Source organism: Pyrus communis, chromosome 5 (assembly GCF_963583255.1).
Source record: "Pyrus communis chromosome 5, drPyrComm1.1, whole genome shotgun sequence".
Taxonomy (NCBI): domain Eukaryota; kingdom Viridiplantae; phylum Streptophyta; class Magnoliopsida; order Rosales; family Rosaceae; genus Pyrus; species Pyrus communis.
The window spans coordinates 7,769,865-7,796,109 of record NC_084807.1 but is presented as its reverse complement, the minus strand read 5'-3'; the positions used below and the strand labels follow the sequence as shown (position 1 = coordinate 7,796,109).

Sequence of the window (26,245 nt, the reverse complement as noted above, 5' to 3'; positions counted from 1 at the left end):
GGCCAAGGATTGACCTGTACTGTGCCACCGCCCACTTGCCATGCAGCAATGTAGCCATTTGAAATCACTGTAATCGAAATATATAAAAAATAAATGATATGAGTCAGTGACAAATAGATGAATCAATTAATTAAACCCACGAAATTAGTAACTTATTTATTTAGTAAACAAATATTGTAACATGTGATGCATGTGGGAAACCTTGATCAATAATGAAGTTTCATGGAAATGATAAAAGTACTGGTAAGAAAGTTACAATTATAAGCAATACCTCATTGCCCATATATAAATACACACAACACAAGGTCTAAACCACTACAACAACAACAACTAGTATCTACAGTACTACTACCACATTCTTCAACCTCCAAAAGCCTATTCAAAACCAATTCCAGAACCCTAACAAGTAAAAATGTTTGAAGATATTTGCTTGGTGTCTGATTTTGCTCTTTTGGAGTCGATTCGGCAACACCTTCTCGACGATAATTTTGATACTACTTTGCAAGAATCATCACCAACAGCTTCAGGCAGTCCTCCCCCAATGCACTCCCAGAGTTTAAGCTTCAACACCCTCTTCTCGACGGAAAGTTGGATGGACATGCCGTGTAAAGTGGAACTGGAAGACACTAACGACATTGTTGGTTCTCTGTCTGATGGCACAGACGGGTGGAGTCCATCATCAGATCACCATCACGTTGATGTTGTTGAGACCACACCCGTGAAACCGAAGCCTTGGGAGATTGTCAGGGAAGAGATAGTGGTGGCGCGTGAGACTCACACGCCACCGTCGCGGCAGCACTTTCGAGGCGTGAGACGGAGGCCATGGGGGAAATACGCGGCGGAGATTAGGGATCCCAAGAAGAACGGGGCCAGAGTGTGGCTTGGGACTTACGAGACGGCTGAGGGTGCGGCATTGGCTTATGACCAAGCCGCTTTTAAGATGCGCGGCTCTAAAGCCAAGCTCAACTTCCCTCATCTTATTGGCTCGGAGGGATGTGAGCCCGTTCGAGTAACAGCAAAGCGGCGTGCCCCGGAGTTCTCCACTTCTTCTTCCTCGTCAGAAAGTGGGTCGCCGAAGCCGAAAAGGAGGAATATTGGACTTCGAACGGCGGCTGAAGCCGAGTCGGGTAGCACAAGCCGGGTTGAGATGAGCCAGCTAGCTGCTGTTGATCAGTGGCTAAGTGATCTTTCTTAACACAACAGTGTCCCCAATGCCACATGAATTATTGATTAGTGGTTTATGATTAATATTTAATGCTGGTTAATTGTTGCATTATTTAGAGTAATTGGAGATTCCCCAAGTGTAAAGCGTTGGATTTTTTTTTTTTATTCCACCTTTTCGTTTTGTACGTGATCGTTAATGGAGACTAAATTTTTGTTATTTATTATGTACCTTCCTTTCCTTTTGGTGGGATATTTTTCATTTTTTTTTCTTTTTACATGACAGAAGAAATAAATAATAAATAAAGTATGTAATTGATAGAAGAATGGTAGAGATCAATATAGGAGGTTTTGGTTTGATACAATAAGAAATAAAGTTAGGGATCCTTAATAGCGCATCTCACTTTTTTTTTTCTTTTCTGAACAACGATATTATCTATATTAAGAGGGTGGGGGGAATTGGTTAATCCTTACAATGACTAGCAATAATATGATTCAAATTCGTTTTTGGCGAAAATCAAATTTAAGATCTCTCACTTACCAGTGAAGATGAATACTACTATTTTATTAAAGGGAAATTTGTTATATATAAATTATAAGGATTAATATACTTCTCCCATACTGTATTTCATAATTACAAGGCACAAATAGAAATATGGGTAATGGTACAGAGACCAAACTTTTAAACCAAATGATGTGGTTGTTGATGATTGGATTATTACTGAAGTGTTAAGTAACGTGCTTATTTCTTAGAGGTATTCATCAATTTACCCCTGTTGTGACCATTGGCCAATTTCCCCCCTTAACTTTAATTTTGGCTAATTTCCCTCATCAACTCTCATAATTAGTCAATTTCTCCCCTCAACTTAAATTTTGGCCAATTTCCCCCCTCAACTCTCATAATTAGTCAATTTGCACCCTACTGTTAATTTTTTTAATTTTCCATCTACTCTTCCGTTAAGTAGGTATCCGCATGATTGCCTTTGAAGGAAAAAAAAAAAGTCAATTTGCACCCTACTGTCATTTTTTTCAATTTGCACCCTACTATCATTTTCCGTTAAGTAGGTTTCCCTACACCTTAACAGAGGTAAACGAGGCCAAAGGATGAGGTGACGGGGTGTGGGCAGCTGCAAACTGCAAAAGCAGCATATCAAATGGATTGGACTACAAACAACAGAGGAGTGAGGCATTGGTGGCAGTCACGGGCTCAGCTTCAACAAAAGGAAGAACAAGAGAAAGTTCGAAGAAAAGGAAGAAGATAGAAAGTGTAGGGAAAATGACTTTTTTGCCCTTTAAAGGCAGTCATGCGGATGTCTACTTAACGGAAGAATAGATGGAAAATTAAAAAAATTAACAGTAGGGTGCAAATTGACTAATTATGAGAGTTGAGAGGGAAAATTGGCCAAAATTAAAGTTGAAGGGGAAAATTGACTAATTATGATAGTTGAGGGGGGAAATTAGCCAATCCTTACAAGTTCAGGGGGTAAATTGATGAATACCTCTATTTCTTATTGGTGACATATCATTTGGATAAAAAATTGATCTACCTAATTATCACGCCCCGATCCCTACATACGTCCAAGATCGACACATGATGTCAACAAGTATCTGTATACCTAACAAACTTCGCCTCCGGGATATGTACGAAGCATAATTCAAGATTCAAATTGCATAGTAATTTTCGTATACTTTATGGCTGCATCTAACCTCCTTGTTAAACTGTCCACGTACCCTAAAAATGGATCAAGCCATTTGTAGTTCACCATCCACTACACCCTGACGTTTATCATAGCACGTTCAAGCAAAAAAGCATAGCATTCATCAATCATTTATTAGAACTTGAAATGCCTGAAATTACTAGATTTAAGGCTACATAACCAACCCACATGACAACCAAGATTTCCACTTCATCGATCACATAAATCACTATGTTTCAACATAATACCGTAATACATAGCATGCAACATCTCAAAGAACAATCAACGTAGCACAATATTATTCTCTCGCCACATTGGTTAACAAGTCTAATCGTAATAATAACAATCATACCCCACATCATTCCACAATCACTCCAATTAAGCAATTCCATGAATCAAAGATGTACAATATTAACATTTAACTATGTTAATCAATCAAGGAGACAACATATCAATTCACGAAATTTAATAAAGGAATTCTACATAATTCCCTACCTGGATTCCAAGTAATAACATGATAAATCTAATTTATAAACACAACTTCTACTGTGAGCAATTCCTATTCACTCGGATATAAGGTCAGACTAAACTAATGGAAATGAGCAAGAGTAGGGATTCCGGAACACTCAACGGAATCCAACCAAAATATGATCACCTATCAAAATGTACCAACTACAACTAATCATCATCACCCTTAGAATGTGTATGGTCCCCCATCCTAACTCTAGGTAGTGATCACCCATCACCTATCGCGGATATACCAAGCATAATGCAGAACCATAGGCATAATTTCATCGTGCAAGCAGCGATCACCTATCGCGGATATACCAAGCAGGACCACATCTTAACTTTAGGTAGTGATCACCCATCATGGATATACCAAGCATGATCACTCCTAGAATGTGTATGGTCCCCCATCACAGATATACCAAGCAGAACCATAAGCATAATCAAATAAAGTAGGCAGTGATCACCCATCGTGGATATACCAAGCATGATCACTCCTAATAGTCCTTCATCGTGGATATACCAAGCAGGACTACATCCTATACTCTAGGTAATGATCACCCATCGCGGATATACCAAGCATGATCACTCCTAACATGCGTATGGCCCCCCATCGCGGATATACCAAGCAGAACCATAAGCATTGTCTAATCAAGCAGGCGGTGATCACCCATCGCAGATATACCAAGCATGATCACCCCTGAAATATGTATGGTCCCCCATCGCAAATATACCAAGTAGGACCATCCATGTACCACTACTACAAGGTGCAATATATTCAACACATAACCTACCCATACCTCAACCCCTATGAGTTACAACGTAGTCACCTACACCATCAACTTTTCATGGCCACCAACTAATATGTCGCATAAGCATATAAGTTCTACATAATACTTCTAATAGGATTCTAGGATCATATTGTCATAACATTTATCATACTTATCATTCACGTTATTAAGAAGATAAATAAACACATATATATCATAATATGATGTCCCATACAAGTAAACCGATGTGTATATTATCTGGGATAACTCACTAACCAATATAGGCCCACTAAGCCCTACATAGTCTCTACTAATACTGATTTTAATATTTAAGATCAATTCGTAGCATATTGACCAAAAGTCAAGTCTCTGTCAAATGTGGGGTCCACAACCCTATACAAGTCAATCTGGAACATCCGCCTATGGATTTCTGATCCATAACTTCCTAAAGGTCTCATTTATCTTCTAGAACAATATTCTAAAATTTCGGAATGATCCAACGGTCGGATCTCTGTCAATTGCTAGAATTAGGTTGCTATCAACGTTTGGTTTTACAAACTTAGAAAATCAATTTGGGAAGATCAGTACGTCGAATTCCCAATCCATCAGTTCCTACGGTCCTCAAATATTACATACTATAATGTGTTAAGGTTTTGGTGTTGATCCAACAATGGGATCGTCAATCCATATAATGACCAAATTGCGGTCTCTAACAAAACTATGTTCAAATGACAGAATTTCGTCAATCGGACGTCACATACGGAATCAGGCATTAAAATTAGCCTAGGAAGGTTAGGTGGGGTCTCAGCCCACATGTCGCTGCTCACAGTGGCCGGTCATCCTGACTCGCCGGAAAATTCAACTATTTCAAAAAATTACCAAATTTTATAGAAATGTAGATCAAAACAAAGGGAAGAACTTTCATACTCGGTCAAAGTCCAATTGGGCTGGGAAACGCCTGAAAACACCCTCAATCCGCCGGAAACCCTTTAAATGGGTGTTCTCAATTCGACCTTAAAACGAGCTCCAACGCCTCCTCCACCACTGCTTGGGCTTTGTTCCTAAGGTTGAGGGGAGTCTATTGGTAGTGGTGGTTGAAGGAGTTACCTTCGGATTTAATGAATCGTCGCCGTACACCCATATGCACCCATCGTCGGTTTTTCACCAAAACTACAACTAATTTATTTCTAATTTTGGGTGAAAATGGAAAAAGGAAGGCTAGGAAGTTGTCTTCAGGTGATGATTTTTTGTGATTTGCCGTGAATGGCATTGGGAAAAATGGCACCGCCACCAGGTCGAGTCGAGCCAGAAACAGGTCGAAGGGAGGTCTGGTTCGCTGGCTCTCCCCTCTCATTTTCCCTCCTTCCTTCCCTTCTGATTGGTCACTCCTCCCTCATTTTCTCTCCTACAACTCTTTATTTTCCTTTCTCTCCTGCTGCCATCTGGCAGTATCTAATTTTTATTTTTATTATTATCCGTTTTAACAACTAAAACGTCTCTAATTTCTTCGTTTCAATTCCAATTCACAAACGGTTTCCGCCTACGCGCTCCTAAGATTGAGCTTTGTCCAATTGTATTTAATGTGACCTCGTAAGGTTTAATAAAACGCGCTCCTACGATTATTGACCAAAATTCAAAAATTGTAATTAGTTTAATTAAAATCTAAATTTAATAAAACTCGTATAAATTCTCGAAAATAACATAAAATCTTGTTAATACAAATACTTAGTTTTCAATAGTGAAAACCAAGAATGGAATTTCACACTAACATTACCCTAGAAGTGTGATTAGAATTTAGATCCTCCAATCAAAACATAGAAAAACACATGTGCAAAATGACTCCTTACACAAGTTAATAATCATTTATCTAAGTGGACATTTTATTTTTATATTTATATTATTTGTATTTATCAAATAGTCCATCTATCTATTATGAATCGTAAGAACTACTCCAACGCTTGGAGCAAAACTCAAATTTTAGGTTCTAAACATATCCCAACTTGCTCCAACTCTTGGACTAAAAATGAGTTTTAACCCAAAATCAATTTTGAGGCAAATTCCAGCCAGGATTCCATATTGGGTTAGTGGATTGGCCCACAGATAAAAGTGGGGGCACCTAGAAAAAGTTCAGACGTAGCGAGCTTCACTCGCCAACGCTCTCTACGTGCGATGCTCTAACACAAATAGGCACCACGTACGTGGGTCATGTCGGCCACCATAATGAGGCCCAACGACTCTTTAACAAATCGGACAGTCAGGAAATTTGGATGGTTGGTTGATCCAACGGTCTATATTCAAATTTATTTAATTTTTGGTTTTGTATTTATATATTCATGAATCTAACAGCTGAGATTTAATATGATCAAATCTAACAGTAAAAAAAATCTATTGGCCCATATTCATGGTGTTGCTTTATTGATTATCGTTTGTATTAGCTTTATGTAGTTTCATGGTGTCGGTTTATTGATTTTTCAATATTTATCGGAATATAAATATTTTTAGGTTAAAATGTTCATAAAATTTAATTAGGATGGTCTAAGTAATTTTTTTTAAAGTACTTTAAAAAAAATTAGCCTAATTTTTTTTTTAATAATCTCAGCCTAAATATTTAACCCATAAGGTTTAGTGCTGAAAAACTGTTTCTAAGTTAAAACCTAATTTTTATGCTTTAAAAATTTTAGGTTTTAACTCAAGGATTAGAGATTGTCAAAAGAGCAAAACATATCCTCGATTGAAATGTCTTTTATTGTATATAAGTGACTGATGACTCAAATTCTAATGATAAATATATAAACAGGTATTTAGAATATCTCTAAAGGAAGCTCTAAATTTTTGTTAAACTAGCAAATAAACAATGTAAAAAAGATTAAAAAAATAAACATTTTAGCTACTCAGTTTGCAAAAATGCAATTCTCAACATCTATTTGTATCAACTCTCTAATAGAGATGAGACTCACATGTGTTGGTGAACCCTACCTCTATTGGAGAGATAGTACAAGAGTGATGATACAAATAGATAATAAGTATAGCACTACTCCTCAGTTTAACATAACATCTTCAACAACACCATCTATTTGAAAAATCTCTTCATATTTTTTTACTTTTTCAAATTAAAAAGACTTTAAAAAAAGGTAAATTATTCATATCAGCTATGTTTTGTTCTAGCTTGTATAACATCTAGTTTTCCAATTGCTACTTTTGTAATCGTAGCCCAGCATCCTTTTCACCCGTTGATTTTTTTTTTTTTTTTTTTTTTTTTTTTTTTTGTAAAAGCGGTAGAGTTATTACCGAAAACATACTAAAATTTACAAAGGTTTGAGCCCATAAACAGTAAAAGGAACACAAAACCTTAAATTCCTTGCGACCGCTACCGAAAACATCTGCCCAACAAACGCCTAGAATCCAACCAAACAGTTCCACAAAAATGATGGGAAAACGACTACAACAACCTTCATAAAGCACCATAGATGTTGCAACAATAACAACGAACCAAAGGAAGCTGGTGAAAGAACTCATAAGCAACAAAGTCACCTAAGGCAACAAAGCCGTCAAAGACAAATCCATGGGGGGTGGTGGTGTGAATACCCAAACCGAAACAAAATGCACTTCCCAGTCCATGAAGGTGGTGGTGTGAACATCTGCACCAAAGCTCTACAAACATCCTGAGATTATCGCACCAAAACGCGTTCAAGGTAAGTGGCTACTAATTCGAAATCTGATGGGTTTGAGGAAATCCAAAGAGGTGGAGGATGGGAAAGATAGGGAATAGAAAATGGAATTGAATGGCATAGGATTTGAAAAGTTAAAGCACAGATCCGAGACAATCAACGGAAAAATTGCCGAGAAAACTAAATTCGATAGCCACCGACTCAGGCCTTAGGAATTACCGAGGGCAGAAGAGATGAAATCGGAAGATAACTCAGCATACAAGCTAGAAAATCTCTTACAAGGAAGGAGAGAAACTCTCACAGTCTCACAGTGGGAGAGAAAAACATACTTCACCTGTTATTAATTAAAACTCATATGCTCTTCTTCAACCTTTTTCATATTTTAAAATTATTATTCTTCAATTATAATTGAGAAGTCTTAGATTTGATTCTCGTCAAATCCAAATTCTAACCAAATTATTGTGACTGACTCATATTGAGAGAGAGGGATCCTAAAGGTTTTCTATTTTAGTGCATGAGGGAACATGGTTGGTTAGAGTTGATTTTTTTAACTTATTCCCAAGTATTTCTATGCAATAAAGTTTGAAATCCCCATGTTACATCTCTGCAAATAAAAATAAATAAAAGTCTATGCAATCAGATATACTAAATAGTTGGGATTTGAATTTTCACCTTTTTATTTCAGTTTTTATTTTTATGAAAGCTGAAAACTTTAACTAGTTTTAGTTTTCAAAAAATAAAACTTAGAAAACTAAAAACAAACAATTGAAAACGAAATGTTAACTTATTCTTTTCTGGATGCAACAATACTCTCTATATAAGCAATTCGTGATTTGTTTAATTACTTTTTTGAACTCAAAACATAAAAAATTAACTAATTTGGTTCAAACTGGGCTTATTAAATGAGCTTCTAGGTAATATTGAGGCAGATTATGTTAAAAATACGTATAGAATCCGTGAATTTTACATATATGAACAAAAATGTTTAAAAATAACGTGTAGTGTGCTAAACATAAAAAGTACATATATACGTTGTAGGACAGCCGGACAAGGCAAATGCAGCAGTAAAAATTAGATCTCCAATTAAAGAATGGAGGATCCAGGGAAATGGATCGATTTGAATCAATACTCAGACCTCGGGGTCTAAACTGTTAGATCAACGTGGTCATAGTGACCTATATGATCTGGACCGGATCGTCTAAAGGTACTATTAAAATAATAAATCTAATAGGCACCAAAACAGTAGACAAGGGCCACCATTGTAGAGACCTACTAGGCCCTCAAGGAACGTAACTCCTAATCCTACTTTGATTAGGAGAAAATCTTGGGAATTCCTATTATTATGGGAATTAGCATGTGCTCCAAGTAATCATTAGCCCAATGGAAAGAGAATATCTTCCCAGATTTCCTATTAGGATTCACCCGGCTTTAATACGGATTTCTATCCTCAGAAGGACTCTCATTGAACACTATAAATACGCCATTTAGGGTTTAATGTAAATGTATCACATTCTACACTCTATTCTACTACTTGACATTGTAAACACTGTTGTAACTTGATAGTCAAAGGGTCCTTGGTTGGTACCTCCCTGGTGCCTAGGTTCTTTTATGATCTCTTCTTCTTGTCTCGCAGGTGGTCGACAATTGTTCGTATACTAAATGGTGGTGTGCGAATTTAATTCCAAAATACGTAAATAGTACATGTACCGTATTTTGGAGTTTTAAAAACGTATGATTTAGTTTTAAAAATGTATGATTTAGCTAATCATTAAGCCATGTAAGAAATGAGAAAATATTTTAAAGAAACTACGTGAGTATATATATAATAAAGAGATATCTAAATATATATATATATATATATATTTTTTTTTTTTTTTTACACGAAATTATTGCGCACGTACATAACGAAAACATGAGCAAGAAATTAGAATTATATACATACGATTTCAAATGAAATAATTTTTTTTTATGGTTATACAACCTTAGTTTTGCGTTATACATTAATCTATTTGTGGGCTTATTAAAATTCATAATTTCGAATCTTTGATGTTATCAGTCGGCTAATATTCTCTTAGCACAATATAACATAAGTCATCGGCTAGATTGTGTGTTTAATCTTATGGAAAATCTTGTCTAAATATTTGCCTTGTCCAAAAGTTGATACACAAACATACAAAATTGTACGTTTGGGCTCTTATTTATTTATTTATTTGGTACATCGATATTTTTACATTAAGAGAATGGGTAGTTCGGCTATTCCACACAATGGGTAGCCTAATTTGATATCGAATTCGCCATCAACGAGATTCGAACCTAAGACCTCTCACTTCCAAGTAAAAATGAATACCAGCAGACCATAATACTGAATGGTGGGCCTTTATTAAGACCTTAAATATTTTTTTCACCTTAAAGATTTGAATCTTGATGTGGCAAACTTATTTTATACATGAAGATCTATACACACTTCTACAAAGATATGATTCCTTTCAAACGAAGGAAGATGGTATACGTATAGTATAATCCCAAGCAATATATTTGTGATAATCCCAAGTGGTTTTTGGCTAAAATGATTTATGAAAATGAAATAACAACTTACTTTAGTCCTTGGCAATGAAAATCAATAGAAGTAATCTCTGAGTTTGTCCACCGTAAATCATTTTAGTCATTTTATGAAAAATCAGTCAATATCCTCGTTAACTGAAAGAGTTGGTTTACAAACAAACCCTTAAAAGGGTGGTTAGGTGATCGTTTATACCACAATTTGACGAGAATATTAATAGATTTTTCATGGACCGGCCAAAATCATTTACGGTGGACAAACTCAAAGACCACTCCTATTGATTTTCATTATTTAGGTAAATTAAGGAGTTATGTAAATCTCAGTGACTATTTTTATTAAAAAGAATCATCCGCCGGCTTGTAGTTGGAGTCATTATCAAGTATGAACTGAGGGTGGTTTTGGATGGAAACAAAATTTCTTGAAAAGAGGGAATTTGTTAACTTGGGCCAGAAGGGCATGACACATTGAACAGGGCCAGACTCATCGCTCATTACTAAAACTATAAAGCCTGCAAACTAGTAACTAAAATTGGCCCAAACCTTGTCCTCTTTAGCCTTTACTATCCAAGTGACTAGAAAGGCCGAAATTTCGTAACTGTTTTTGTTTAGGTCCATTATCTTCAACCGGCTATAAGTACACCATGCAAGCCATCCGTTTTCCACAAGCAAAAGCGCAAGCTCAAACGCAAGCTAGCTATCAAGCTTTTCACTACTAGGAAAAATGATGAAGGGCATTGTGATCTCAAAGTTGGTTCTGCTAGCCATGGCTCACCTAATGGTGAAGCAAGGAGAGGCCGTCGTCTCTTGTGGCCAGGTGGACTCGAACTTAGTGCCTTGCGTTTCCTACCTGACCAAACGGGGTAATCTTGACTCGACTTACTGCACAGGGTGCAGAACATCAAGAACCTCGCCCAAACCACAGCTGATAAGCAGGCCGCTTGTGAATGTTGTAAGGCAGCGGCAAACCGCTTCCCCAGTGTTGAGGAAGTTACAGCTTCTACTCTCCCAGGCAAGTGTGGGATTGTGATGATTATCCCCATCTCAAAGACCACCAACTGCCAGCGGTGAGTGTCTTATTTTCTTACCCTAATTAACTTATATATCTCGCTTACACACACACACACACACATATATATATATATAGATATAAACTTGCTAACATGTCGCTTTTTTTTCTTGGACCAGCATCAGCTAAGATGGAGGTGATCAAGGCCAGGAAATAAAGCAAGAGAAAGCTTTGAGTGTTATATGATCATTCCTTGTATTAATAAACATCTCTGTATTATTTCCTGTTGAAATAACGATTATTTATGCATGATTTGAGAGACCTAGTTAAATAAATTCATTTCTGAGATATTTATAAAGATGTTCGTGTTGTTTATCCTCTTTAATTCAATACGTGTGCGCTGATTAGGCCGCGTGAAATTTGGTATAGATTTGCCTGCTACAGAAGCAAAGTACTGATGGTGTTGATCAAGAACTTGTTAAAACCAAGTAATGATCATGCACAGATTAAAAATTGAGGCTCATGACAATCTTTTATTCTGTAATCGGATAAACAAAGTTCCAACGAACATATAATAGTATTCAAGCTATGAAGAGGGAACACAAGCTCAGTAGCAAAAGCTGCTACTTCATGAGCAACCCTATTGAATTTCATAACATATTTAAAAGAGATAAACTGGAACATATTTAAAAGAGATAAACTGGCTGAAAGAGGCAGCTAATGGCACACATGGATCCCTTGGAGTTTGAATACAACTATCAATTTAATCAATCCCATGCAGTTTGTAAGTCACTAACTCTACATCATTTTCATTGCAGACTACTTTCGTTTACGCCAATATACTATTGTAGCTCCGTAAGTTGAAAACTGAAACGTGCAACCTTCAAGTGTCTGACCTTTCGGTCTTGAAACGAAACAGTGACTATGACATGGAGTAAAAGAAAATTCATGTAACTTGTACCGACTCCATAGTGCATTTTCCAGTTGCACACTTGCATTTCTCATTCCTGAATTATGTATTGTAAATACTTCAACCACTTTGAACCCTTTGTCTAACAGATCTTTTATTTTAACCATAGCAGTTATCTCAAAGAAGAATGAAGTTTCTGTTTGAGGATCATTATCAAAATCAAATTCAGAGAACTCTGCAGAGAGATTGCAAACTGAAGAAAAACACACAGCAAAAAGAGGCAGGAAATGTAAAGGGTGGTAACCAGAATTTCATTGCAAAGGAACAAATTTAAAAGCCATTCAAGAGACTCGGACACATTAATTAACAAAACGATGTCATAAGAAACCAATGTATTAAAAGCGTGAGGCGTGGGCGAGGCGTCCGAGGCGAAGCCTAGCCTAGGCGTGAGGCGTGAGGCGTGAGGCGAAGCCTTACAGGATTTAATTTTTTTTTTATATATATGTTTTATATATTATACATATAATTGTATAAAAAATAATACTATGTAAAATAAACATCCATTCTCAATTTTTCATTCAAATCCATAGTCATTCAAAAGATAATATCATTTAAATTCATCATTCAAAGGTAATATCACCTAAATTCATCATTCAAAAGGTAATACAAACAAAGAAAACAATCATTCATCCAAATCATCTTCATATAAATCAAAATACAAACAAAGATATAAATCATTCATCTAAATCCTCTTCATCTAAATAAAAGGCAACATCATCCTCTTCATTGCCAACTCTAGATGAACTTGTCGGGCATCTCATCATTTCATCAAAAGAATCTTCCGAATCATATTCCACATTTCTTCTAGTTCTACTTGAGGATTCTTCATTACCCCGTTTTCTTTTGTATGTAATAGGACCCCGAGGTTGAGTAGGCTCACGAGGAGAAGGAGGAGGAGTAGGCTCACAAGGAGGAGGAGTAGGCTCACGAGGAGGAGGAGTAGGCTCACGAGGAGGAGGAGAAGACTCTCTAGGCTCTCGAATGTATGAGCCACCTTCATAAACCGGGGTTGGCACATTCCTTACGGCCTCAACATTATACAATAACTCATCCTCAAGCCATGTAGGATCTTCGGGAAGAACGGGATCTTCTATCTCTGTTATCCATTCATCATCGGAGGCAATTTCTTCCACAACAATAGGATCATACTTCTCCATCCTTTTCTTACTTCTTTGTTGTAAAGCCAAATTGTACTTGACATAGGCTAAAGCATTAAGCCTTTTGTGTTCAAGCCTATTCCTTCGTTTTGTATGAATCTACAAATAAATCAATTCTATTATTCAAGTCTAAACATTTTAAGCAAAAATGACACTTAAGATACTAATAATATATTTACTTACCATTGAAAATGTGCTCCAATTCCTTTCACATCCCGATGCACTACAAGTAAGGCTTAGAACTCGGATAGCAAATTTCGTTAACTCGGGTGTTTTATGCCCAAAGCGCTCCCACCAAGCCGCTAAAAAAACAATATTAATAAGGTAAGTAATTTAAAGGTTAATGATAAAAAGATATTAACAATTAACTAATTAAATCTTACTTGGTGTTCGCTTTTTCCTAGTTTGCATAGCCATAGAATCCGCAAATGGACCACGCTTATTAGTAAATAAATCCAATTGAACATCGGCCTCTTCACGTTCTTTCCCTTTCCCAAGCATCCTATCCATGCAAGCAAACAACCCATTTCGCACTTCATCAGTATCTGAGAAATTATCCTCATATCGAAATTGTGGGTTTAAGTAATAGCCCGCCGCATGTAGTGGTTGATGAAGTTGATCGTCCCATCTACGATCTATCTTTCTCCAAATAGGCATATATTTTTTTCTCCACTTTGTTAAGATTGCTTGCAATTTTCTCTTTTGCGGCATCCATCAACTCATATATAAAACCCATGGGGGGTCTCTCCTCCGAATCAACCTCTCTCAAAACACAAACAAGAGGAAGAACGCCCTTAATGCAAAAGGAAACTCGACCCCAAAACTCACGATCATATAACACATGATGCTTAGCCAACTTTGCTTCACGGGATTTTGCATAGGTACTTTCCGACCATTCTTGAGAGGTAAACAAAGCAACAAGATTTTCCTTTTGCTTTTGTAAGCTTTGTAGTGTAAGGAAAGAAGTGGCAAACCTAGTGACCGCCGGACGAAGAATTTCCGAATTGTTAGTGTACTTTCTCATCAAAGCTAGTACCCATTGATGCCCATATAGATACTTTGAAATACACCTAGCACGTTTGAGTGTGTCATCAAACCATGCCATCTTAGAAATATCTTCTAGCATCAAATCAATGCAATGAGCCGCACATGGAGTCCACCACACCTTCTCTTTCCTCTCCATAAGTTTTGCCCCGGCATTCTTGTAGTTCGAAGCATTGTCAGATATAACTTGAACCACATTCTCCTCCCCAATTTCTTGAATAACGTCATCCAAATAGCCATACAACAAATCTCCATTCTTAATAGAGGCCGATGCATCAACCGATTTCAAGAACCAAGTACCTTGAGGGCTATTGACAAGAAAGTTGATTAAACATCTACTTTTGCCATCCGACCATCCATCCGACATAATAGTGCATCCATATCTCTTCCAAGCCTTTTGATGTTCTTTCATCATACTTTGTACATCATCAACTTCTTCTTTGAGCATCCAAGTTCTATATTCATGGCTTGTAGGAGCATCAAAGCCGGGACCAAAATTGGACACCAATTTCATTGCATTAACATAATATTCATTGTTTGCCGCATTGAATGGAATGGCACTAGTGTAGAACCATCGAGCCAATGCTCGGGATGCTTGTCTTCTTTCCTCTTTTTTGAAAGGTGTATTCAACGTGGTTTGACGAGCTTCTGATGTAACATACCTATCAAGTGGTCCCCTTGACCTAGGTGGTAGAAAAGAACCAATTTGTTGTGAATGTGTGGCACTCGCACTCCCACTCCCACTACTTACATATGTTGTCCTTGTTGTGCCCATATCGACACTTGCACTTTCTTCTTCACCACCACGACACAACTCATGACTAGCTTTCCTCTTTTCTTTAGTTCCCATAACATTAGCAAAACATTCTTCCTTCACATTGGGTGGGACTTTTTTACAACTTATCATTCCTCCCGAACTTACACCACCCAAGTGATGTTTGAATCTAGAAATTGAACCCGTGCATTTGTGGTTACAAAAAACACAATAGAAGTGCTTAGTGACAGGATCCAAATCTTTTGTCCATTGCCAAGCAAAATCTTTCTTAGAAGAAGAAGCCATATTCTTCAATACCCTAAACAATAAACAATAGATGCATGCATACAATTAATGAACCAACAATTTATTAATTAATTTATAAATTAATCCCTTAGTGCCAATTTCTAACAATTTCTAACAATTAACCCTTAATTCATTTCTAACAATTTCTAACAATTAATAAATTTCTAACAATTTATTAATTAATTTATAAATTAATCCTTTAATTAATTTATTAATAATTAACCCTTTAGTGCACATGAACACAATTTATGGCAGTGCACAATTGCACATGAACACAATTTATGGCAGACTGGCAGTGCACATGAAACCGTGGGCTCTATAAGAGTATAAGACTATAAATTTAAAACAGTTTGGCAGCCACAGAGATAAAACCGTGGGCTCCTCTGTCCCTGTTTTCTATTCTGCTTCTTCCTCTCTCTCTCTGTCTCTCTCTCTGTCCCTCCCCTGTTTTTTGCTTCGGCCTTCCCCAGAAAACACCGGCCCCAGAGAACTATAAACTGTTACAGAGGACTTTTCTTTAAGATCCTCGCTAGAAAACTAAATCCCCATTAACCCCAGAGAAATATTAACCCCTTCCCCAGAAAATAAATCCGTAATTTCAGAAACCCTAACCTTTGGGATCTTGCGGACGGCGCTGGGGCTGGGCTGATGGCGCTGAGGTGATTGCGGCGGGGTGATGGCGGCGTGGCGGCGTCGCAGAAGGCAAGGCAGAGGCAGAGTCGCAGAAGGCAAAAAATGGAGTAGAAGAAGCAAGTTGCAGAAGGCAAAAGGCAGAGGCAGAAAAATGGGTCGAATTCGAAGGTATGGTGGGTGATGAAGACTGAAAATCCTTACCTAAATGACGTCGTTTTGGGTTTGGATAGTTTTTTTAAAAAAAAAAAAAAAAAAAAAAAAAACGTCCAGACGCCTTGAGGCGCGCCTCCGCCGCCTCGGCGTCTCCGGCGAAGCATTTCGCCTACTCCAGCAAAACTGAGGCGTTTGCCTCTCCGCCCAGCCTCAAGGGCGCCCTAGGCGCGCCTCGAGGCGAGTTCTTTAAAACATTGTAACAAACACACAAAATATAAAAATATGTTGTCTTGTTGAACAAAGCATGAAAACACAAAATTGTGGAAAAGTAGACTTACATTAATTTGAATGAATAAGCAGTTTACATCTAAGCCAAAATACATAAACATCTCAAACGAATTATACATCATTATTCCTGAGCATCATCTTAACTTTCCAATAATTTCAAGGTCTCTGCTGCCACCATGGTGGTGGGTGTTGAATAATTGGCCAAGTGGCCAAGTGGACAAATGTCCAAGAAAACTTTAGGTGATTAAACAAAACAAAAGAAAGAAAGTTGGAACACATTTCCTTGTTTTGGGGAAGAAAAAAGGGAAAGGTGTTTGTTGCTTTTGGAAAAGATGTGATGAGTGCTCATGATTCGGTTTAAAGAGAGAGAGGGAGAGAAGAAAGAGGGCTGAGTTCGGTTGTGGCAAGAAACAAGAGAGAAAAGAAAAGTTCTTCTTGCAGAGAGCAAGGGAGAGTTGCAGAGAGGAAGGGAAAGTTGCAGAGAGCAAAGGAGAAGTTGTTGCTTCAATCATCAACCAAAGTAATTGTTGTTGTAATAGCTTTGAGCTATATGTATAGAGAAGAAATTATTCTTTATATTTCTTTCTCTATTTGTTTCTTTGGTGTGTGTGAGCTATTGGGTGTATTGGGCTTTTGGGTTGTGAGATTGCCAACACTTTGTAAACTCCCATTTGGTTGATAGTGGATTATTGGGTGAGCTCCTACTGCTCCGAGGACGTACTCCAGTTACACTGACTGTGGAGGAACCTCGTTAAAATCTTTGTGTCTTTTATATTTTGTTCTTGCATTTTCATTTGATAAAATTTTCTGTGGGTTAGCTTGATTTGGTTCCGCGTGGTTTGGTGCTATCCTAGCACAACAATTGGTATCAGAGCACTGGTTGCTCTTGGGTACTGTCTAATTGCCAAAAATGTCAGACGGGCAAGATGAGAATCCTTTTGGAAGCAGCTCCGGATTTGCAAGAACTATGGTGCAAAATGCAAAGTTCGAAGTTGAAAAGTTTGATGGCACAAACAACTTTGGGATGTGGCAATGTGAGGTCAAAGATGTGTTGGCTCAACAAGATCTACTTGCCGCTTTGGGAGAGAAGCCGGAAGCTATGTCGAAGGCGGAATGGGAGAAATTAAATTTGTGGGCTTGCTCTTCAATTCGGTTGTGCCTTGCAAAAACTCAGAAGTATTTTGTGATGCGGGAGACATTGGCAAGTGTGTTGTGACAAAAATTGGAAGACAAGTATATGACGAAGAGTGCCGAGAACCGGCTACACTTGAAGAAAAAGCTCTACCGCTTCCAATACAAAGAAGGTACAAAAATGATTAGACACCTTGATGCTTTTAATAAGTTGATTGCCGACTTGTTAAATTTAGATGAGGATATTAAGGATGAAGATAAGGCCTTAATATTGTTGAATTCCTTGCCGGACTCTTATGAGCATTTTGTTACCACTATTATGCATGGTAAAGAAACTGTGAAATTTGAAGATGTGTCAAATGCCTTGATGAATTATGAAATGAGGCATAGAGATAAAAATCATGATAGTACCTCATAAGCTTTATTTGTTAGAGGTAGATCATCGGAGAGAAGATCATCTTCTAGTAGGAAAAAATCACAGTCTCGAACTAGAGGAAACTCTAAAGGTAGAAAACCTTTGGAAATGGATGAATGTGCCTTTTGTCGTAATAAGGGCCATTGGAAGAAAGATTGTCCTAAATTGAAGACCAAAGGTAAAGAAAGTTCTGAAGCTAATGTTGCTGAAGTTGAAACAGATTTTCCTGATTTTGCTTTAACCACTTCCTCATCATTTGATTGTGCTACTAAATGGGTGTTGGATACGGGTTGTACTCATCATATGACTCCTCACAAGGATTGGTTTGTTTGAATCAAGGATCTCCTTTTCGGTTTTTATTTCTATTTTTATTTATAAAAAAAATGTAAAAAAAAAAAATTAAAGAAAAATAGAAATTGAATTTTGAATTTGAGAAATAAAAGTATACCGTTGCAATTAATTGGCATTGCTGCTGCCATCGACTTTCCACTTTAAATCTTGCGCGGCCAAACCCTAATTTTTCCAAATTAAATCCCAAATAAAACGGGGAAGAATTCGCTGTTGGCAGTGTGGGCAACTTGGAAGAATTTGGTTTGCACCAAAAGCCGAACCGGTTGAATAAATTCTATGGGCCAATGACCCAAATTACCCTCTCAAGTCCCAAAAAAAGGAATTTAACATGTCCAAATTTGCAACTCTATTTTTTCCCTTCCATTTCGATTGCGGATTAATAAACATGCAATTAGAGTAATCACAATATGTATTCTTCCCCTTTTGATCCAAGAATTGTCCTATTAATACTTACGTTTGTATACTTCTACTTTCGATTATCATTGTGGTTACCTCAAATAAATTCCAGGGCTCTTATTACATTTGAAGTCCTGCTATGCATGATATTGAGACATTCCGGGATCCAACACAGGTTCACAACTTCGTGTGGTATAGACGTATAACTAAGCCAAGTGAACAACGGTTTAACGTTTGCTCAAGTCCCTTACTTTGTTGATTTTTCGGTAGCAAACTGGATACTTGAAACGCAAGTATATACTATTTACAGTTCACACACCTCTTCTTTATCATATGTAAATTTTACGACACGTTTCCTCTAACTCTTTGTTGGTTAGTAATGGATGGCTCTATGTTAATGGAGTTACAAAGAAGGAAGATTTGGTTGCAGAATCGCCCACTTATGTATTGAATTTAACTGAGAGCATCGGACCAACTATTTTTCAAGTTTAGTATTTTTCCATTTTTTTTGTTAGTATTCTCCATTCAATTCAACTTCTACAACGAACTTGACCCTATCAAAAATAAATTTCTCACATTATTCGTCTCACATACATAATTTGCCATGTCTTGTATGATAAGGGAACCCCTTTCCATCAAAAACATCATTGGAAGATATGTAACATGGTTACCATAGACCTCCACTCAGTTGAGTCGATGCTCGAAGCTGGGGTACAGGAGGCAGTTAAAACTTCATTAATTTGAATGAAGAATCAGTTAACAAATATTAAGCCAGAATACGTAATCTCGGAAATGATTAATACATCATCAATCAGTATATGAATGAAAATATGATGACGGAGTGCTAAAGATAGTATGCTGTCCTCTTGAACAATGCATGAAAACACAAAATTGTGGACTTGTAAACTTTCATTAATTCGAATGAAATTAGTTTACATCTAAACCAAGATACATAAACATCTCAAATGAACAATACATCATTAATCATAAACATCTTTTTAATTTCTCAAAATTTTAAGGTCTCTGTATGCAAAGTTTGGGAGGATGATTTGTGCAAGGAAGGTGTTTGATGAAATGACGCACACGAGTCGAGTGTCGTGGACAGCTCTTATTTGTGGGTATGCAAGGTCTGGAGACGTGGGTAATGCAAGAAGGCTTTTTGATCAAATGCCTGACAAGGACTCAGCTGCATTTAACGCGATGATTGATCGTTATGTCAAACTGGGAGATATGGGCTCGGCTCGCAGTTTGTTTAATGAGATGGCGGATAGGAATGCGGTGTCTTGGACCAGTATGATTTCTGGTTACTCCCATCACGGTGACATACATTCTGCTAGATCACTCTTTAATGCCATGCCTAAGAAGAATCTTTTTTCTTGGAATGCGATGATTGGAGGTTATAGTCAAAACAACCAACCCATGAAGCCTTGAAGTTATTTCAGGAAATGCAGTCAACTACATCGCTCGAATTGGATGGTGCAACTGTTGTGAGCATTCTTCCAGCTATTGCACATTTGGGAGCCTTGGATTTAGTGTTGTTGGGTTGACAAGGTCGTATGGAGGAAGAAGCTTGATAGGATAACTAATGTTGGCACTGCGGTTGTTGATATGTACGCAAAATGTGGTGAAATTAGAAAGGCCAAGAGACTTTTTGATGAGATGCCTGAAAAAGAAACAGCTTCCTGGAATGCTCTGATAAATGGGTGTGCAGTCAATGGCCATGGCGAGGAGGCACTGGAGATATTTTTGGATATGCAGAAACAGATTTTTAAGCCAAATAATATTACGTTTACTGTGGTCTGGTAGAGGAAGGGAAAAGGTGGTTTAAAGCAATGGAGGGCTTCGGGCTCATCCCACAGATTGAGCATTATGGTTGCATGGTAGATCTGTTGGGAAGGGCGGGATGCTTGGAAGAAGTTGAGAAATTGATCAAAGCCATGCTTTATGATGCTAATGGAATAATTTTGAGTTCTTTTCTTTTTGCATGCGGCCATTATGGGGATGTCACAAGAGCGAACGAAGTTTTGAAGAAGGTGGCCAAGCTGGAGCCAGGGAATGATGGAAACTATGTAATGCTTAGAAATTTGTATGCCAGAAGGAGAAGGTGGAGTGATGCGGAGGAAATTAAGAGGTTGATGAGGAAGAATCAAGCAAATAAGGAGATTGGTTGCTTATCAAGTTATACAGGAAAGCATACAATGGCGAGCAAAGACACCTCCATTTTAGCCGCGACTTCCATAACTTTTTTGTAAACTCATTCACCAAACAGCTCGTTTATTGAGCAAGAAAGAAGGAATATTTAGGCAACTATAAGATAGGGAACAACTTCAGTTGCCTGTCCTAAGGTAGCAATTGTCCAAACTTCCAAGCTAAAAAGCAGATTTCGAATAAGGATGAAAATTGGAAAGCCTAAGATCAGATGCCTTGCTTGCACCTACTAAACTGGACATTCACTAAGCCCTCAAACCGCTCTGTCTTCTCTCTCTCTCTCTCTCAATACATATGTACACACACACACACACACATTGTTTTGGACCTGCTGGTACCGGGATTCTAAAGAATGGGATTGTCTATGAGTTTCATGGGATTGGGAGGAGGTTGGTTCTTTTTCTTTTTCATGTTATAGTCTGCATTCGGAGTTTTTAGTTTCGTGTTTGTTTTCATTTCTCAAATTCTTTTTGCAGTAGTTTTTTCTTTCTTTTGTTGATGATACTATGTTGAATAATTTTATACAATTCTTCTAACGATCTTGAGCTGTTTATAGGGCTGCCATCCGGCCAGATGCTAAACATTTTAATGGCAACGCTGTACGATCAGTTCATCAAGAAAGATATCCAAAATTTTGAGGAATTCCAGTTCGCCATTCTCGATATCTTCAAGTAAGCTTATTATACAAGTACAGCGAGAAGTAAAATACGTGATTTTGAATAATAATATACAAGACTGAACTCAAATCACCTAAACACTATTACTTCAAAAGCCCTGTTAACTGTTGTCAGCATTAGCAACCAAATTAGCCTTTTTTCAGAACTAAACCAGCAACCATTTTAGTCACTCATAATGGTTTCCAGTTTTTACATGATCGTACTTGAGAAAAATGAAAACTTCTCTGTTTTAGGCTAAAGCATATTGTTATAAACATAGCATCTAATACTTTGCCATTAGATTTCCTAAATCTCTACTAAGTGTCTTTTTCTTTTTAATTAGCCTTAATCATATTCTTGCATAAATATTATGACCCAAATTTCATTAGATTTCCTAAATTTTGGACAAAGAATATCAAGTTATAAATATGCCTGTTCTTTTTACAATTACGAGTTTCTTGTATGTGTTTCTGCATCGAATGTACCATCACACAAAGCATCTAATACTTTGCTCTTGATACAATCTTACCCAGCACTTTTAATTCTTCTCTGCCCGGTAAACACTACGAAGTGCCGTTGCGCAAGGAAATCGAGGTCAGTTCAAATTAACAGTGCGTCTTCACTTGCCAAGCTTCTCTTCACTAACACACTAACTATTAGCAGGATATGTTCGTAAGTTGGAAAAATGCTAAAGTGCAAGACAGGAGGGGCATCTTCATCCAATTCATGAAGGATAATGTAAGGCTAAGCAAGGTCGATAACGCTACCGTGATAACAGGAGTTGTAACGCCGCCAGTAGCCATGGCTGCTAAAAGAGAAGGGGAGAGAGTGCCCCAGCTGAAAATGATCAAGGCCATTCCTGACGTCTTTTTCGTGCCATCAGCGACAGTGTTGGCTCTCATTTCTGTTAAGATTTCCAGAAGAATTTTCACTGCAAAAAGAGCATCTTTGACACACTCCGAACCTGATATCCAGATGAAGACCGAAAACATTGGCGAAGCCAGGGCACCGCAAGGAGGTGAGCCCGCACCGCAAGGAGGTGCGCCCGCACCTTTGGTCATCGGAAATTCCCATGAGCAGCGAGAAATACGCCCCTCTAACCTGCACAGAAGACCTTCGGTCACTGGAAATTCCCATGGGGAGCAAGAAATACGCCCCTCCAATCCGAACAGAAGGTGGTGTTTGACGAAATGCCTAAATGAAGACTGCATCTACTGCGCACGACCTTGTAGCTTTGAATCATGAATGTTTCACCCTGCAATTTCTTTCTAACTTTGGATAATATATATGCGTGGTTTAACTACTTACGCCATTTCATTTACTTTTACCATTTACAGTCTAAGAATTATTGAAGTATGAACATATATAGAGTATCTTAACAAATAAGTTGTAACGATTTGAGTGCTTTTGGTTCTAACGTATTCGTGTTGAAGTTGTTGAGAATGAATAATCTGCCAGAAATTTTTGTAGTATGAGCGTTGGTGCGCGACTCAAATGAGTAGATGCATATTGTAGGAATGACCTACAGAAATTTGCAAATTGCAGCCTTTTCTTGACCAAAACTCGGTAAAATACCAAAGTTATTTCGATCTTTTGGTCCGGGATCGGAATTGAGCCTTCAACCCCAATTTGTTGGGCTTTTTTATTTTATATGGATTTTGGGCTGAAATTTGGAGCCGATGGATGAGTAACTAATTTTGAGCCCAATCCATACCAATTTAATTAGCCCAATACATGCAAATTCTATTTATCGCCACAGTTCTTTACACAAGTTATAATTTTATACTAACAAACTAGTAGCAAATCATGTTCATCATTTTATCAATGTATCATTAGTAATATACTAGCAAACCACTTAAATTTAAAAAAAAAAAAAAAAAAAAGAAAGAAGACATGCAATCAAAATAAAATAAGTTAAGTTACAAATCAAAAAGCAAAAAATAAGTTACAAACTTAAGTTCCAAGTGAATTTAAAATTATTTGTTCAAACTTGAAAGTACAAGTTCATGAAGATTGCCCCCTGCATCATCGGAAGCCACAAAGATTGAGTGCATTCGAATCAATATGTTTCACTAAGGATTTATAGGTACATATAGAATGCATGTTATCAGGTACTTTAAAGGAAGAGATCTCACTTTTTTTTTTTTTTTTTTCAAAAAATAGGGATTAGTTGTGGAATTTACTGAACTTTAACAATCTGAACTGTATATTTTGTAAGTTTCTATTTATAGATCATCCTTACAAAAATTCGATTCAATCCGAAACTATTTGCTTATTTAATTATCACAAAGAAATTTCATTGTTTCTTATAGAAATAAGTGTTCGTCAATTTATTTGAACTCAATTAGATATCTTAATTATTAGATTTGGCTAATAATTTGTAAGAATGATCTAAGAGGTGCAACTTGAAAAATAGACGGTTCGGATCGTTGGAAGTTCGATGTGGTGTGAGCTCCACAACAAATCCCCATTTAAAAAAAAAATTGAAAATCCATTCCTTTAAAGGTCTCCTCCATATTATGTATGTACAGTTCACTGATGAGAGCACTTGAAACACCAAATATTTATTCAGGATTGGAGATCAAAAAGCTTATCGAGAGATGATCGCCTTTGTGATGTTTACTTTTGTGCTTATCCTTTGTCTTCTTTTCTAAGGCACAATAGCATATCAATGTCAATGTGATAAGTAACTTCCCATAAAGAAGCTCAATTTACATCATTATTCAACTAAAAACATTCCAATTTAGTACGAGTACATGCAGAGATATATTCTACCATGAACAAGCTATGTGTATAAATTTACGCTTAAGTACTACAATCACTTCAAGCTCACACTAAGCGCATTACACCCGTCTAATGCAAACTAGTACAGGCTTGCACTAAATGGATCCATTCTGAGTGTAAGTGCATGAGTTTGAACATACACGTGAAGCTCATTCCGACTACAGAATAAGTACTAACACAAATGAATGCATGGCATGATAACACAATATTTCATATAAACACTTTCGGAAATCATATATCATATATAGGTTGGAAACAAAAGCCAACTCATTGATATAATTCGTAACTACCTTGCCCTGCTTGACCTTTGAAATCCTTGAGATTAGTCTCCTATATTAGAAACCACTATATTGATCATTATACTACTCAAAACTCATAATCACTAAGGAAAAGGCTCTAAGTTTCCTTGTTTGCTCGTGTCAGGTGTTAAAAGTGCTTGAAAAAAAAAGCTCACATGCCGCCATGCGCCGGTGGTCAGTCGTCATCACCGGTGGTGCACTTGTCGTTGGATTTTTTTTTTATTCCACCCTTTTGTTTTGTACATGATCGTTAATGAAGGCTAAATTTTTGTTATTTATTATGTACCTTCCCTTTCTTTTGGCAAAATTAGAATCCCCTGCAACTTTTTAATAATTTTTAGATCAAACATTTGTTTCTTTTTAAGATTTGATTAAGACGCTTAAACGAACAACCACGTCAGCATTTGTTGTTTATTTAAATTACATATTTTTTAACCTAAAATTCTAATTATCGGTTTACAAATATGTCCTTTTAAGAGGTTTTTTTGGGTAAATCTCAGTTTACTACCCTCAAGTTTCGTGGTTTTCAACGTGTAGTACATGAAGTTTTTTCGTCCCAGAGTCATACCTAAAGTGTTAATTTTGAGACAATCTCATACATCTATTAGTCTGGCTATTAAGTCTTCCATTAACTGATGATGTGGCACCCATGTGGACAACAACTGGGCGTCGCATGTCATTGAGGGGTCCACATGGAAATTAAAATTTTAAAAAAAAATCTCACCCAAATTTAAAATATTTAATTAATTAATTAAATAAAGGTATTAAAATATAAAAATAAAAATAAAAAGAACCCCTTCAACCTGACACCACCCTTCCCCTTCCCTGATACCCACCCCTACCACCAAGCCTTTTCTCCTTCCCCAAAAACCCAGCTCCTTCCCTTCCTCAAAAACCCCAAAATTCCCTCCCTCCCTTTGCACTGGGGGCTTCACAGAGTGATGGGTCCGATTGGGGGCGGAGGGCAAGTGATTTGGCTGAGACTACGAGTGCGACCAGAATCAGCGAGCTTAACCAGAGAAATGGGGTTTTTGGGCTCTCGGAGTTCGTTATATTTTGGGTTCTCCCTAGCTTGGTGAACATGGAGGTTCGGATGGCGGAGGAGGTGAAGAAGAATCGCTGTGAGGAACGGCGGAGGCGAGAGAACCACGACACCATGGCCATGGCGATCTAGGAGGTACAGAGATGGAGGGGTGTCGGGCTGGATTTTTGGGGCTGTGAGGAACGGCGAAAGGGAATAGGCTGGATTTTTGGGGAATGAGAAAAGGCTTGGTGGTAGGGGTGGGTATCAGTAGCCCTGGCAAACGGGTCGTGTCTGTCGTGTTCATGTCG

General features: G+C 37.4%; 3 protein-coding genes and 1 pseudogene across 3 annotated transcripts; 3 read left to right on the top strand and 1 right to left on the bottom strand.

Annotated features, from left to right (window-relative positions):
* The first annotated feature begins 351 nt into the window (after nt 1–351).
* Nucleotides 352–1,294, top strand: LOC137733301 (ethylene-responsive transcription factor 2-like). The gene has a single exon (XM_068472455.1). The coding sequence runs from the start codon at nt 413–415 to the stop codon at nt 1,193–1,195; it is 783 nt and encodes a 260-aa protein (XP_068328556.1). The 5' UTR covers nt 352–412; the 3' UTR covers nt 1,196–1,294.
* An 11,446-nt stretch (nt 1,295–12,740) lies between these two features.
* Nucleotides 12,741–15,175, bottom strand: LOC137735648 (uncharacterized). Its single transcript, XM_068475091.1, has 3 exons — nt 13,879–15,175; nt 13,679–13,797; nt 12,741–13,594 (listed from the first exon to the last, which is right to left on the bottom strand). Exons 1-3 carry the CDS (start codon nt 14,204–14,206, stop codon nt 13,013–13,015), a joined length of 1,029 nt encoding a protein of 342 aa, XP_068331192.1. The 5' UTR covers nt 14,207–15,175; the 3' UTR covers nt 12,741–13,012.
* A 1,100-nt stretch (nt 15,176–16,275) lies between these two features.
* LOC137734227 (pentatricopeptide repeat-containing protein At2g44880-like) overlaps nt 16,276–26,245 on the top strand; it is a 36,079-nt pseudogene continuing 26,109 nt past the window's right edge.
* LOC137735616 (uncharacterized) lies at nt 21,739–23,184 on the top strand. Its single transcript, XM_068475062.1, has 3 exons — nt 21,739–21,845; nt 22,364–22,424; nt 22,494–23,184. The coding sequence occupies exons 1-3, from the start codon at nt 21,748–21,750 to the stop codon at nt 23,073–23,075; spliced, it is 741 nt and encodes a 246-aa protein (XP_068331163.1). The 5' UTR covers nt 21,739–21,747; the 3' UTR covers nt 23,076–23,184.